The sequence below is a fragment of the Alosa alosa genome, chromosome 1 (assembly GCF_017589495.1).
Source record: "Alosa alosa isolate M-15738 ecotype Scorff River chromosome 1, AALO_Geno_1.1, whole genome shotgun sequence".
Taxonomy (NCBI): domain Eukaryota; kingdom Metazoa; phylum Chordata; class Actinopteri; order Clupeiformes; family Clupeidae; genus Alosa; species Alosa alosa.
The window spans coordinates 39972788-39986379 of record NC_063189.1 but is presented as its reverse complement, the minus strand read 5'-3'; the positions used below and the strand labels follow the sequence as shown (position 1 = coordinate 39986379).

The 13592-nt window shown below is 40.5% G+C and overlaps 1 protein-coding gene across 10 annotated transcripts in view; it reads left to right on the top strand.

Moving 5' to 3' along the window:
- Positions 1–9171: 9171 nt before the first annotated feature.
- The window catches only part of LOC125298862 (zinc finger protein 263-like), a 29555-nt gene continuing 25134 nt past the window's right edge, over positions 9172–13592 (top strand). For 2 of the 10 annotated variants that reach the window (XM_048249760.1, XM_048249751.1), the window contains exons 1-4: positions 9177–9651; positions 9847–9965; positions 12047–12140; positions 12262–12365. In XM_048249760.1, coding sequence (XP_048105717.1) covers positions 9366–9651; positions 9847–9965; positions 12047–12140; positions 12262–12365 — 603 coding nt within the window. In that variant the 5' untranslated portion in view covers positions 9177–9365. Of the gene's footprint in view, positions 9652–9846; positions 9966–11165; positions 11194–12046; positions 12141–12261; positions 12366–13592 lie in introns of those variants that run through there. The other 8 variants (XM_048249793.1, XM_048249779.1, XM_048249736.1 and 5 more) reach the window with 7 other exon arrangements.

Below are 13592 nucleotides of genomic sequence, written 5' to 3'. Positions count from 1 at the left end.
TCTAAAAAAATATGTAGCCTATATTACAGATGAAAGTAATTGCATACTATCAATTAACTGGGTAAAGCAATAGACACAGGGAAAAGCTATCCAGCATTATTAGCTGTGTGTTGACCTGAGCTGACAAAAATCCTATGCCTGTGAGTAACAATGTGTCCATATTTTTGTCTTACTATATAGGAAGAACTGCAGCATGTAGCACATTTGTGGAATACCCATGTCATCCGCAGGAGCAGAAATGCAGTAGCTCCAAATGGACATCCAATTCTCATGTACACCACCCCTCACCTATTTGGAGGACAAGATCACCTGAAAGAGGTCTCGCGGGAAGCAGTGGAGGCTTGTAAACAGGAATGCCAACAGAGAGGACCTTACCCTTGTGATGAAATAGTTTTCAAGATGTGTTGCCTTATAATGTCAGAGAACTTTTTACACTCACCCACCACAGCAGATAAAGCTATAGAGCTGTATCTTTTTCTGAGAGCATGCATCCTAAAAGACTTAGAAATTACCCCATGATTTCTAGAGTATTGTGATTTGGTTAGTTTTGAACATTTAATATATGCAGAATAGCAAGATCCCAACCATCATATTTTTGTTTTAATTTCTTGATCTATTCTTGATTCTTGATCTATTATTGATCTATCACCTACACTGTAGTTTACCAAGTTATATGTACAATAATTCAGTGTGGTTATGTTTACTTTTTTTTTTAGAATAAAACAAACCTAAATATGACACAAAACTGTTGTTTCCCAACATTATGGTGCAATATGATCAATGAAAAAATGAGTGATAAGTGCAAATCTAAATTTATTTGAAAGTAACATGTAGAGCAACCACTGTAGTATCACATTGCTGCCTAACTCATAAACATGTATTACCTGATAAAATACATTTGTGCTCAACTAACATTAAAATCAATCGGTCTTGAGGTCATAGCACTCTGGAGCTCATCAACATCTATTACCTCATAAAAAAAAGTCTAGATATAAAAAAAGACAACAGCAGCACAACCCCATACATATGCAGGTCTTGAACGTATTGCTCTCTGTGGGAACTCATCAACAGGTAACAAGAGTATGGAAATTTGAGCTTATCTAACATTGAAATCAGTCACACAAAAAAGTGGTCAGGTCTTGAACGCTGACCTCTGAAACTCATGTTTATACAGGCTTGTTTTGCACAAACTTGACAGATGATAAAATGCTCTGCTCCTATGTCTAAACATTATGTGCCCCTCCATCTCTCAAACACAATATGCATTAGTGCTGATATTGCAAGTAAAACATCCCACAGTATGCCCCAAAACAAAAGCCAGATAAATGCTGATTTAACTGATTATTTTTTACCTCATTTTTGTTCGGATGTCCAAACATATCAGCCTTATACTTAACCATCTGCATTGAAGCTAGCCGCCTTCTCCATTCAGATGAGATCCATACCATAATAAACCTATGCTATGGTGAATGTATAGGCGCTTTTATCGATCAGTATACTGTCAAATTCAGTGCGTAGTTCAGGATAGGAAGCATATGTCCATGGCAGTTCCAAAACGGCACATGTATGCGCTACAGGTCGTTGTGCCAGTCCATCTACTGCGGTGAACATGATCTCAATCTTGTTAACACAGATAATATTTGACCCTGTGACAAATCTTAACATCCTTCTGAGACCTGCATCATCCAATCCTCTAATGTACTGTTGCAGGAAACGAAAGCTCTGGTTCTCTGCTTGAGTTGAAGGACAGGCATCGAGTAACTTCAAAAGCTTTTTAGTTGGCTTTTTGTCCTCATACATGTGCAAGACATCTTGTGGGCTTGCGAAAGCTTCTTTTAGAGAGGAACCAGCAATTAAGGACATCCTTTCAGATGCATATCTTGGCTTCTGGATTAACTGTTTGTGCGCAACTTTTAGCAGGATGCTTTTTAAATTCTCTTGTGTTGGATATGCTGTTACGTCCAAACGATCCAAAAGGTCAATCAGCTCCTCCCTGTCCTCCTCTAAGATACCTTCTTTTAAGGCAGTGGTGATCAGATTCCTGTCTGAGTGACTTACATACAGAAGAAGACTGTCAAATAGCACATCATCTGACACTTCATTTTCACTAAAAATAAGTGCCACTGTGAAAGCAGGGGAAAGGCGACAGGGAAAATAGCCATGGTCTTGAAATCCTTTCAGTAGAATTCGGCCAATGGATTTCCACTCGTCTTCTAGCCACTTAGGACACAGAGATGGAACCCTCAGGTCCTCCCCTTCAGCTGTGTGGTCCAAAAGCAATGTCCAGAAAGCAGCATACACATCCCTTGAGACACCATCTATGTCAGCTCCTATTTCATCTATGTAAGTGTATCTCAGGTGGTGTTTGAGAAGTGCCGGATCCTTGAATTGGCCTATCATCTCCTCCAGAAGATTGACCCTATGAAGTTTTATGGTGATATTCACAACATCATATGAAGCTGCAGAACTACTTGCAACATCACCTACAGATGCTGACTCTGGAGTAATGTTTGCTGTGTACAGTATGTTGTGGGTGAGGAGAGGGTGAGTGCAGGTTGATATGGCAACGTGTCATCCATTTGGCCAGCCATTTCTTCTCCAATATAGGCGCCAAGTATCACATCTGAGGTGTCTAGGTCTATGTATGCCTCTATATAAGGAAAATGTTGCTCATCTTCATTCAGTTGCACTACATCCATATTCACATTTTCCCTACCACATTCTTCTGTATTCTCCTTATCTTTTGGGGTGTTAGTGCATTCTTCATCATCCTCCTTATCCTTTGGGGTGTTAGTGCACAAGTAAAATCTCAAAACTCCCATTCTTAGTATGCTGTACAGTTCTCCAACTGTAATGGCTTCATCAAAAAATAGCTTCCTCCTGATAGTCTAATATGTCATGACTAAATGCTTCATATTTTCCTACTTTATTTTCTCCTTGTGGGAAGAAAATGTCTTTGGCATACTGTAATATGTCTGCTTTTTTTGATTCTTTGGGGACATCAAGGGTCCTAGGCCCCCCAATTCACCCCAATTCCACTTTCCTTGTTGTTTTTTCCGCCCATTTGTTCTGTTTCGCATGACCTCTTTTCCGTTTTGCAGTAGAAGTCTCCTGGTTATTAGGGTCATCATCCCATTCAACCCCCATTGAATGTTTTGTTGATTCTTTTGCACTTGCACCATGATGTTGCAGACAGAAGCGTCTTGCTGCAATCCTATCTCCATAAATTGGGATGTAGCCAGCCAGAGCGTCATCATCCATACAATCAATAACTGTGGCATCAATCTGTCAAGACAAACATAATAATTATTTTACTGTAGGTGAACGGATTCACGCCAACAGACTGAAAGAACGACTGCTTTCTGAGCTTCCACATCTGAGGGCACATTCACGCGGAAGAGACACACTCCTGAGTTTTGAGAAGGACATTGGACCAGCTCTCATGATAGCCTGTCAAACTGATGGTGATGCCATGCACTTAATGCGAGCAGCACAAGTAGTGCGCAAAGAGATCCTTAATTCATCTTTCTCTTTTGACGGGTCATTCAAAGAAAACTGCCAGCAGAGGGCTGTGCCACCATCTCTCTTGGCCTTCATCAACATGGTACTTGATGGAACAAACATTGAGCATCAGTCCACCACAAAACCTGCCCTAACAATCTCCCAATTGATAGTCTTTAACAGTAAGAAGTAATTAATTAGTAGTAATTAAAGACAGCCTTATATTAACATGCTAGCTACAAATGTGTTCAAGCCCGGTTGACCGGCTTTTTAACTAGGCTACTCTGTTAACATTACCTATTTCAGCCATAACAAATTTCACATTACCAAGCTGGCATATCTACAATATACTCTGTTCAATCATTAAACTAGCTTCAGCTCACATAAATGTTCCAGACTGTCTTCTAGTTTAGCTAGAGTTTACCTCAAAAGCCAACTACCAAGGAAAACTCCTTCCTGGCTATGGTTAAATTAATTTGCAACATGATTAATATTATGTAATTATGTAATAATATTGTTTGTTCATAGTCAATATGTTTACCTGTTAGAATATGTCGATTGAAGTGCTCTCTACATTGTGCGTACTGTGGCCTGTAGCAACAACTCTCTAAAGCAGGGTTTTTTTTAACCAGCGGTGGTATGGCAGGTGGTCTGTGAAAATGGTCTAGGGGGATCACCTGTGGATAAATGTGTGCTGTGAAGAAATGAAATTAGCCACACATCTTGTGACGGCCGGACCAGCCGCCGCACAGAGCAACGAAGAGGTGGCAAATGGTCAGTTCTCTTCTGTCATTTAGCCTACTCTCCACACACTCACATAGTTAATTTATTTGTCTTTGTTTATGCACATTTGAAATATTACCTGGTCACATTGTCATTCATTCGTTAAATATTAAGTTATCCCGTATTATTCAGTTACAGTAACACACACCATCTAGGCTACAATACAAAACACACAACACGTTTACTTTCGTTTCACACTTTAAACTTTATTTAACGGTTAACACATTAAGTTACAGCTGGGTGCACACAGTTTGTATCTTATGTTTGAATCCACGTACACTTACATGTTTTCTTTGAGTTATCTTAAGTTACCGTGACTGGTGAGAGGCCGGCGGCGAATACGTCTGGCTGGACTTCCGGATTCTGCTTCTGCGCAAAGGGCTTCCTGCGTCAATCATGTCGCGTTACGAGTCCTCCGGAAGAGACCATCTCAAAGAAACGTCATGGGGAAAGAGGAAGATTAATTTGGTCTTATAAATTACAAGGATACAAGGATACAAGGAAGTTTATTGTCACATGCATATAGTTACTGGAAGTAAGAAATGCAGTGAAATTATGTCTGGTATCAGCCTATTTGTGCATTAATGGGGTAAAAAGTGCAGTAGGGTAGATGGAGGAGAAATCAAAAGTAATAAATAAAAAGTGTGCAAAAGTTGGAGAAAGTCAGATATGTGTGTGTGTGTGTGTGTGTGTGTGTGTGTGTGTGTTTTGACGTGTAATGAAATAAGAAAATAAATAAAAGGTCTGTAGCATAGGGAGAGGGATGTAAAAGTGCTAAAAAGTCTTGTAGGTGTGTGTGGGGGGGTGTGTGTGTGTGTGGGGGTCATGAGTGCTGAGGAGTGAATGAGTGCAAAGTCAGTATAGTGTGAGTTCAGAGTTGGGATGGCCTGGGGATAAAAACTTCTCCTGAGTCTCTGGGGGGGGGTAAAAAGTGCAGTAGAAGAGGGTTTAATAGATTAAGTGGCAAGGGCTGCATAAAAAGGTGGTGGAGGATTGGGATTGGGTGGGGGGCACCAACAAGGAGAAAGAGCAAAGAGCAACAGGGGCAAGGAAAAACTCCCTTACCAAGGAAGAAACCTTGGGCAGATCCACGGCTCAAGGGGCTAACCCAACTGCCAGGGGTCTTGGTGTGTGTGTTGGGGGATGACATAGTGTGGGGGAGATGGGATAGTGTGCTGTGTATGTGGGGAGAGGGCAGTGTGCAATGTGTGTGTTGGAGAAGCTTCCTCATGAGACAATGTGCTGTGTATTGGGGGGCAGTGTGCTGTAAGTATGTTGGGGATGTGTGTTGGAGAAGCTTCCTGATGAAATAATGTGCTGTGTGTGTATGTAGGGGGGGGGGGGGGCAGGGACTTACTATTGCAAGCAGAGTACTGTTTGGGGGGGGGCAGTGTGCAGCAAGTATGTAGAGGAGTGCTGTATGTATGTGAAGTGATGACAGTGATGATGTAAGTGTGTGTGTTGGGGGGGGGGGGGTCAGGGACTTACTATTACAAGCAGAGTACTGTATGTAATGTATGTGAGTGATGACAGTGAAGATGTGTGTGTGGGCGGGAGTGGAGCAGTGACTGTGTGTGTGTGTGTGTGTAGTGTGTGTGTGTGGGTAGGTGGGGGCAGTGTGCTGTAAGTATGTAGAGGATGTGTGTTGGAGAAGATCCTGAAGACAATGTGCTGTGTATGTGGGGGGCAGTGTGCAGCAAGTATGTAGAGGAGTGCTGTATGTATGTGAAGTGATGACAGTGATGATGTAAGTGTGTGTGTTGGGGATGGGGGTGGGGTGGGGGGGCAGAAAGGCTAGGCAATCAAGGACATGGGTAGATGGAGGAGAAATCAAAAGTAATAAATAAAAAGTGTGCAAAAGTTGGAGAAAGTCAGATATATGTGTGTGTGTGTGTGTGTGTGTGTGTGTGTTTTGACGTGTAATGAAATAAGAAAATAAATAAAAGGTCTGTAGCATAGGGAGAGGGATGTAAAAGTGCTAAAAGTCTTGTAGGTGTGTGTGGGGGTGTGTGTGTGTGTGGGGGGGGGGGTCATGAGTGCTGAGGAGTGAATGAGTGCAAAGTCAGTATAGTGTGAGTTCAGAGTTGGGATGGCCTGGGGATAAAAACTTCTCCTGAGTCTCTCAGTTCTGGCTTTGTGACTACATAGGCGTCTTCTTGATTTCTCATGGTAGGAATAATCCATTGTTAGGATGAGAAGAGTCCTTCAGAATCTTTTGGGCTCTTAGGAGTACTCTTCTGGAATAGATATCTTGTAGAGCAGGGAGTTGAGTTCTTATAGTACGTTCAGCTGAGCGCACTACTCTCTGCAGAGTACTACAATCTCTAACTGTGGAGTTCCCATACCAGGTGATGATGCTACCAGTTAGAACACTCTCAACCGCTGAAGTGTAGAAGGCCTTCATGATGGATGTAGAAACTTTGAATTTCCTTAGCTGACGAAGGAAGTAGAGTCGTTGTCTGGACTTCTTCAGAACATATTAATATTAATAATTAAGTTATTCTGTTAACTATATTGTTTAAGATTATTTTCATTCAAGAAGTATTATTTACTTACCTTTATGCTTATGTTGAACTGGCCGTAGTTGCTATGTTTGTTGTTTTCTAGATGTCAATTAGTTGTTGTCATCCCTTCTGTGTCTTGTTAGTCTAGCCGGCCGGCATTTATGTTCCCCTGTCATCCCATTTAGTTAGGTCAGTCTTTTGTGTTCAGTTTGCGCATATACTTGTTATGTTCTGTTTGTCTGACCTCATAGGCCTATTATGTTATGTTAAGTTATCATTTTGGATATGATTTATCATATCTGTTTTTTGAAAAAAGAAAAAAAAAAAAAAAGTTTCATTTTTGAAACTGAAAAACCTGCGTCTCCTTAAGCCAGCCTGCTCGATCCCTCACACATCTCATGAAATAACAACTAATAACTGAATAATACAGGGACAACAAAGAAATGAATTGGGTAGGATACATACAAAATTAATATTTTGATGTTTTGTTTACCTTTACCTTTACATAAATGCATTTTCTAGAACTCTGGTGGTTTCGAAGTTATCAGATACAGAATGGGCACCCAAAGGTTAGTGGGAAATGACACCTTATGTGTTTTTCTACTATATTTGGTTCCAACCAAGGGGGCAGGCGAATTCCCGGAAGTAGAAGAATCGACGTAGGCTGGAGGGACCACCTCTCTGCTAACTCCCATAGAAGTCCATTCATTCTAGGATCTTTTTGAAATACCATAATTTCATATAACATATATCCTGTGCTGATATTGTAGCTTTTGTGTAATCAACATAAACACTACAAAGGCAAAACAGACTCCACTACCTCGTCCGTGAACGTTGGTTACCCAAGAAGAAGAATGTTTAGCTTGTTCGGTTGGAGGGAAGCTAGCTTTGACGTAATCTCTTTTCAAGGCCGTAGGGGAGATCACCGTATTGTTTGGATAAGAAGCTCAGTCCACCTTACTGTCTATGACGGTAACTCGTAAGCAAAACCTAGCATACACGACCGTATGTTAAGGTAAAGCATTACACAGAGGCAACCTAATAATAATAAAAAAAGTAAACCTAATTTTTAAACGGCAGTAATCATTTCAGAGGTTTTCGATAGATTGACCGTAGGTCGGAAAAGTGGAAAGAAAATAGCTTCAAGGCTATAACTTTTTTGTTTTGTTTTAGCATGACTGTTTTTGAAGATGATCATGTATGGTAGCTTCAACATTAACACGACTTGGTGAGGATGATATTAATAATAATACATAAATAAATGTTTAACTTTGATGACTTTGAAGGCGAAGGAAATGTGAGAAGAATTTCTGTGTATCCATCATATGAGTTACAAGATTCAGTTCTATGGCTAACGTCACGAAGTTAAGTATGAGGCTGCGCAGTACTGGGGGGACCAACTGAAAAATCGTTCTATTTGACTCAGTGCCCTCCCATTGAAAACGACGGAGTCTGTTCGTCCATTTCTTTTACTGTCTATGGTCTAAGGCACTTTTGAATATTGTTGGCGGCCATCTTGGATTTGACCTCTCCCGGGCCTCAGAGGTCAAATTTGACTTCCCTCCCAATCTGAAAATAAACCTTATGGTATAACCTAACTATGGTAGAAGTTTCATGTTTCTTTCAAAAAGTGCACAATTCCCCTTGATTAACCGCTGTACTATTAGGCTCCTTGTTGGAGAGTTAATAACAGTGTTGCGTATTCTAGCTTACAATAGGCAGTTCTAGCCCCTCATAGTCAGTGTGTAGCCTAACGTCAGATCCTACTGGGCTTGCAAGCTAAATTAGCCAATAGCCACCGTAAGCTAACCACACACAATGCTTTAAATTAGACGGTGGGTGTAAAAAACACACTTACATGTTCTTGCTCCATTCGAACAAGACATTCTTCGGGTACTCCACGAACTCGCAGAAATCTGGAAAGTGGAGAATCCACATTCTGAGCCATGGCAACACTCACTCACTGGAACACTCACTGCAAGTTGGAGAAGCATGACTTGAAAGACAATGATAATTTCATGTAATAATGTAATAAATATCTTGTAAAAACGTGAAAATATAATATCTTGAAATAACATGATATATATCATTATCATGAAATAACGTATATATAAAATATATTGTTATAACAAGAAACTTTTCACGTAATTACGTGATACTGAGCCTTTTTATTTAGTCTAGTCTGGCAGCAATAAGCTTCCGTATGATTTACTAAATTGAGAGCACAAAGACAGACGGGCTCTGGCACAAATGTAAAATGAGCCCACGCTTTCTGGATATACCAAAAAATACCTTGCAATGACCCGTCTAGGGCTCCAGGACAACAGCTCACATTCTACTGTTTGTCTTCCCAACCAGGGGGAGGCAGTAGAGGACGTGAAGACAGTGGGACAACAAGGAAGGGAAAAAAGCAGCCTTTGCTGTTGTGACACCACATTTTACTGTCAAATTTATCTTCAAATTTCGTTTCAAATCGCGAATAAGCGTTAGCTAAGTGAAGTTATTGTTCTTTTATGAAAGTGTAGCCTTCATTCCTCCGATTCCGTTGGCATCGCTTTGTAACCCAGAAACGTTACAATGGCGAACAACAACATCGCTTTTAAAACACAGATCGCTTCCATCATGGAGGTGTTGGCCAACGCGGCAGTAGCAGAAATTTGCAAGCTTATCGACGACGATTATGCGGTTCTTCGTCTCGAAATTTCGCACAGTCAGAATGAAAATAGGACATTGAAGAGAAAATTGCAAATGATGGAGCTTAAAATGGCCAGAGAACGCGCGGAAAGAACAATACGAGAGCGCGCACCAAGCGCTCGCAGTGGAGGAAGAACCTCCGTCATGGAGAGAAACCGAGGATGGAGAGGTAACGTTAACGTTAGGTCGTAAAAAAAAACTCTCGAATTGCAGATAATACTGTATTGTATATTGGACTTTTCGTTTGTAGTGCAGCATTGCATTGAGTTGGTAACTCCAGAATATTGTTGGTCAATGGACAACTGTTACAGTTAGCCTAATGGTCTTTACAGTAGAGCAAACATTTAATTTACCCCTTTTGCAGGAGGTGGTCTTTTCCCAACCAGAGACAGATTTCTTGCCACTCAAGGGGAAAGTTCTTGGAGAAACAGAAGATGTTTCACAGATGATCAACCATCAAAGCGGACTAGTGAAACGGTAGAGGTAAACAATACCCAATGTAGTAGGACATGTTCTAAGTCTATTGTAGTGCCTGTCTACACAAAGTTGCATTGATGAGGAACATACCATTTTGGAATGAACTCCACACTAAACAAATTCTTGCTGAGACTACAGCCATCAAATGTATAGAGTAAACATACCCATTAAGCCCAGGCACCATTTAAGCCCACTTGCAACTTTGAAGTCAATAAAAAAAGAAGAGGTGGCTGTCTTGTGCTATTCATTATTTTATACAATACAATTTTTTAGTTACATGTCAGTTTTTGTTGAGCTCTAATCACATTTGTCAATGTTGAGTTAGGCTAGCCTAATTCAGAGCAGTCTCAAGGAGGCTCACATAAAGTCGCATCAAAACTTTGCTGTTTTGGAACCTCTCAGAAATGATCTCTTTTCAACAATTTTCAGCCACTTACTTGATCAGTACATTCATATTATGTAAATTGAGAGATTAATGTTTTGTCAGTTTTTACTATTTTATTTAATTTGGAAAGATGAGCTAGTTAGTTAGCATAGCGAGCTAATCACAAGGTTAATACATATTATCTATTTGTTAATACATATTACGTATTAAAAAGTATGTACACTAAATGTTTTCTAATTAATTTTACAATCTACAAATTAAGACACAGTAAGTGGTTTGGGTGGGCTACATATTTAAAAAAAAAATGCCTTTTTTTCTAGGTGGGATTAAATGGTACAGTGACCCAAAAAGCAGCTAGCACAAGCTAACTTTGAATGAGAACACTTTGGTAATCCTGGATAACTATGATAGCAAGTTTACAGCATATTTAGACTCCAGTCGTAGCTTTATTCATTTTGGTGTGAACATATCATCTTTATTTCCTCGGTAGGCAATAAGCCATTTAAGCCCAGGCCAGCATGTTCCATTTAAAAGCATATCATGTGTTTCAATAGGAAATTCCTGAAATTATGAGGTTTGATACATTTTCACTGTAATCCTGTGACTTTGATGTTCTTTTACCTCACTGATTTCATTAGTTGGCAAAAGCAAGCCAAGCATAAAATCAAATATTTTTTTAATACTTGTTAAATGTAAGATTTGTTATTGAATAAATATTGGGTGTTTTTACTGCTTTGAAAATAATATATTTTTTTATATTTTGTCGGTCATTTCTGTCGTGGGCTTATTTGGAACACGTGGGTTTAAATGGTGCCACGCAGAGCCTTCTACTGGACCGTTGCCTTTATGGTTTGTACAGTGTGTTGGACCTGAACAGCTAAGACACATACACTGACATTGTACACTAGGGCTGTGGTGCCACTGTACCAATTTTATATGATATGTACACAAATAAATTAATGTATTTTAAAATTAGATTAATCTTACACGTTAACAAAATATTACGTTAATAAACTATGTCAGTATGTATGAAAAATAACTGAACTCAGATTTTGGTGGGCTTAATGGGTACGTTTATCCTAAGTAGCCTAGAATTCATATTCACTACCCAACAGAATGTATGCATATCTGCTTAATACAGCAATCAAGTAACAAGGATGGCCATCTGCAGAGTGATTTCTTTAGTTGAGTGGAAAGCACCATTCTTTGCTTTCTTGCAATCTGTAGATCTAAGGGTGCTTTCACATCTGCAGCTATCTATTTTATCAAAACAAAGTGCAGTTTGGATTGGTTAGTTTTTTCTGTATGTCCTGAAACAGTAATCACACCCAGGTCAGTAGCAAAAAAATTACCCGGAACCTCAAGATAGAGGTGGTCTTGAGATGCATCACCTGCATTAGTATTAGACCTTGGTGTGTTCCCACTGGTGAGAAAGCAATTTAAACAAAATGGGATCAAAACTATGCAGTAGCAGTGAATCAAGGGAATTGAGGCATTGTACAATGAGTGGGATGTAGACCTGTCCTTGTTTACACCTTAAGTTTACATTTTATAAATCGTAACCCCTGAGGACCCCTGAGGAGGTCTCGTGCCTCATACAGGTCTAGTTAAATGACCGTTTCTACACACAAGCGAGTTTAAATCTGCTCTCTCCGGGCAATAAATGAAGGAATGCTGTATAGTAAACTTTCTCTGTTATCAGCCCACAGTTATTGAGCTAGAAGACCCAGAGGTGCAAATTAAGCAGGAGATCCCAGAGGCTGTCCTACATGGACCTGAAGGCACGTCCTGGAAAAGTAAGAACAGAGAGTACCACCATCTCTGTTTTTATTCATCAATGCTATCATAGCACTATGCCATGTGGAAAGCTAACAAGATATCCCTTTTTGTCTTTATGTTTGTGTTCTCACCCTTAAGGAATAGTGGGCCCCGCCTGTGATGGAATGGTCTCGCACACTGTAACTGCTGACCCCCTGGCTTCGTCGGCTGAGCAACCTGGGAGCAGGCAGACTGTTGTGGAGGTCAGTGGATCAGATGCTGTCCTGAAGGCTGAGATTAAGACTGAGGCAAAGACTCAAAGCATTAACCAGAGAACTGAACACACAAGAACTAAAAATGCTGGCAATGCGCACAGCCCCGAATGTTTAGTAATTGAGAACTCGCAGGCATCGGTGACTACAAAGGAGAGTGACCACGGAAGCTCTGTTATCTCAGTCATCTCTGAATCACAGTCATCCACGCTGATCAATCAGTCTATCCCGTGTACAGATGGCTTTCCTGACGTTTTTGGGAGGCCCTCAGATGGCCAAGGCGAAAAACTAGATTCTCCTGTTAAGATTGAGGAGTATCCGCATATGCAGAATGTAGATAATCACATAAACAGTTTAATGGTTGAGTATGAGAGTTATGATATGAGTTCCTCTTCGTTTGGCCTTGGAAGTAATGTCTCTGTTGCTAATATGGGTTTGTCAGATGCTCACACACAAGTACGGCAAAATCAAATATACAGTGGTTCTGAACTGGGAAATCTTGCAGTGATGGCATCTAAAGACAAAAGGTTCTTCTGCAGCTTTTGTAGTAAAAGGTTCAGCTGTCCCAAAAAAGTGGAGATCCACATGAGAGTCCACACGGGCGAGAAACCCTTCAGTTGTACCCAGTGCCGAATGCGCTTTGCCCAGGCTGGCAACCTGAAAAGACACCAGAGGGTCCACACCGGGGAGAAGCCATTTGGCTGCAGTCTGTGCGAGAAGCGCTTCTCCCATCTGCACCAACTGAAGATGCACCTTAAGGTGCACTCTGGCGAGAGGCCCTTTGGGTGCCCTCACTGCACTCGGAGGTTCTCTGAAAAAAGCTACCTGAGGATTCACATGCATAAAAGCCATTCATCAGAGGAGGCAGAATGAAAAAATAAATACATTATTGTTTGAAATATGGTTACCAAAATGTGTTTCTTTCCTTTGAGATTTAATGGTAAAGTTCTTGATTCTGCCAAAGGGTTGTAGATATTGTTGTCCAGTTATACCCTTTCGTGTATCTGAACGCAACGTTTTGATTAGCCAGTATTAGTGAATGGCTTGGCCTGAGACACTTTGCCTCTTATCTCCAGAGCTTTTTTTGGGTGTGATGGAAAGCTAGCATAACTTGCTGAAGTCAGTGGGCCCTAATTCGAATGATGGGCAAAGTGCAAATTCTTAAATTCAACCAAATTTAATTGAAAAAGTAGGCAAACTCCGTTAGCTAATTTAACA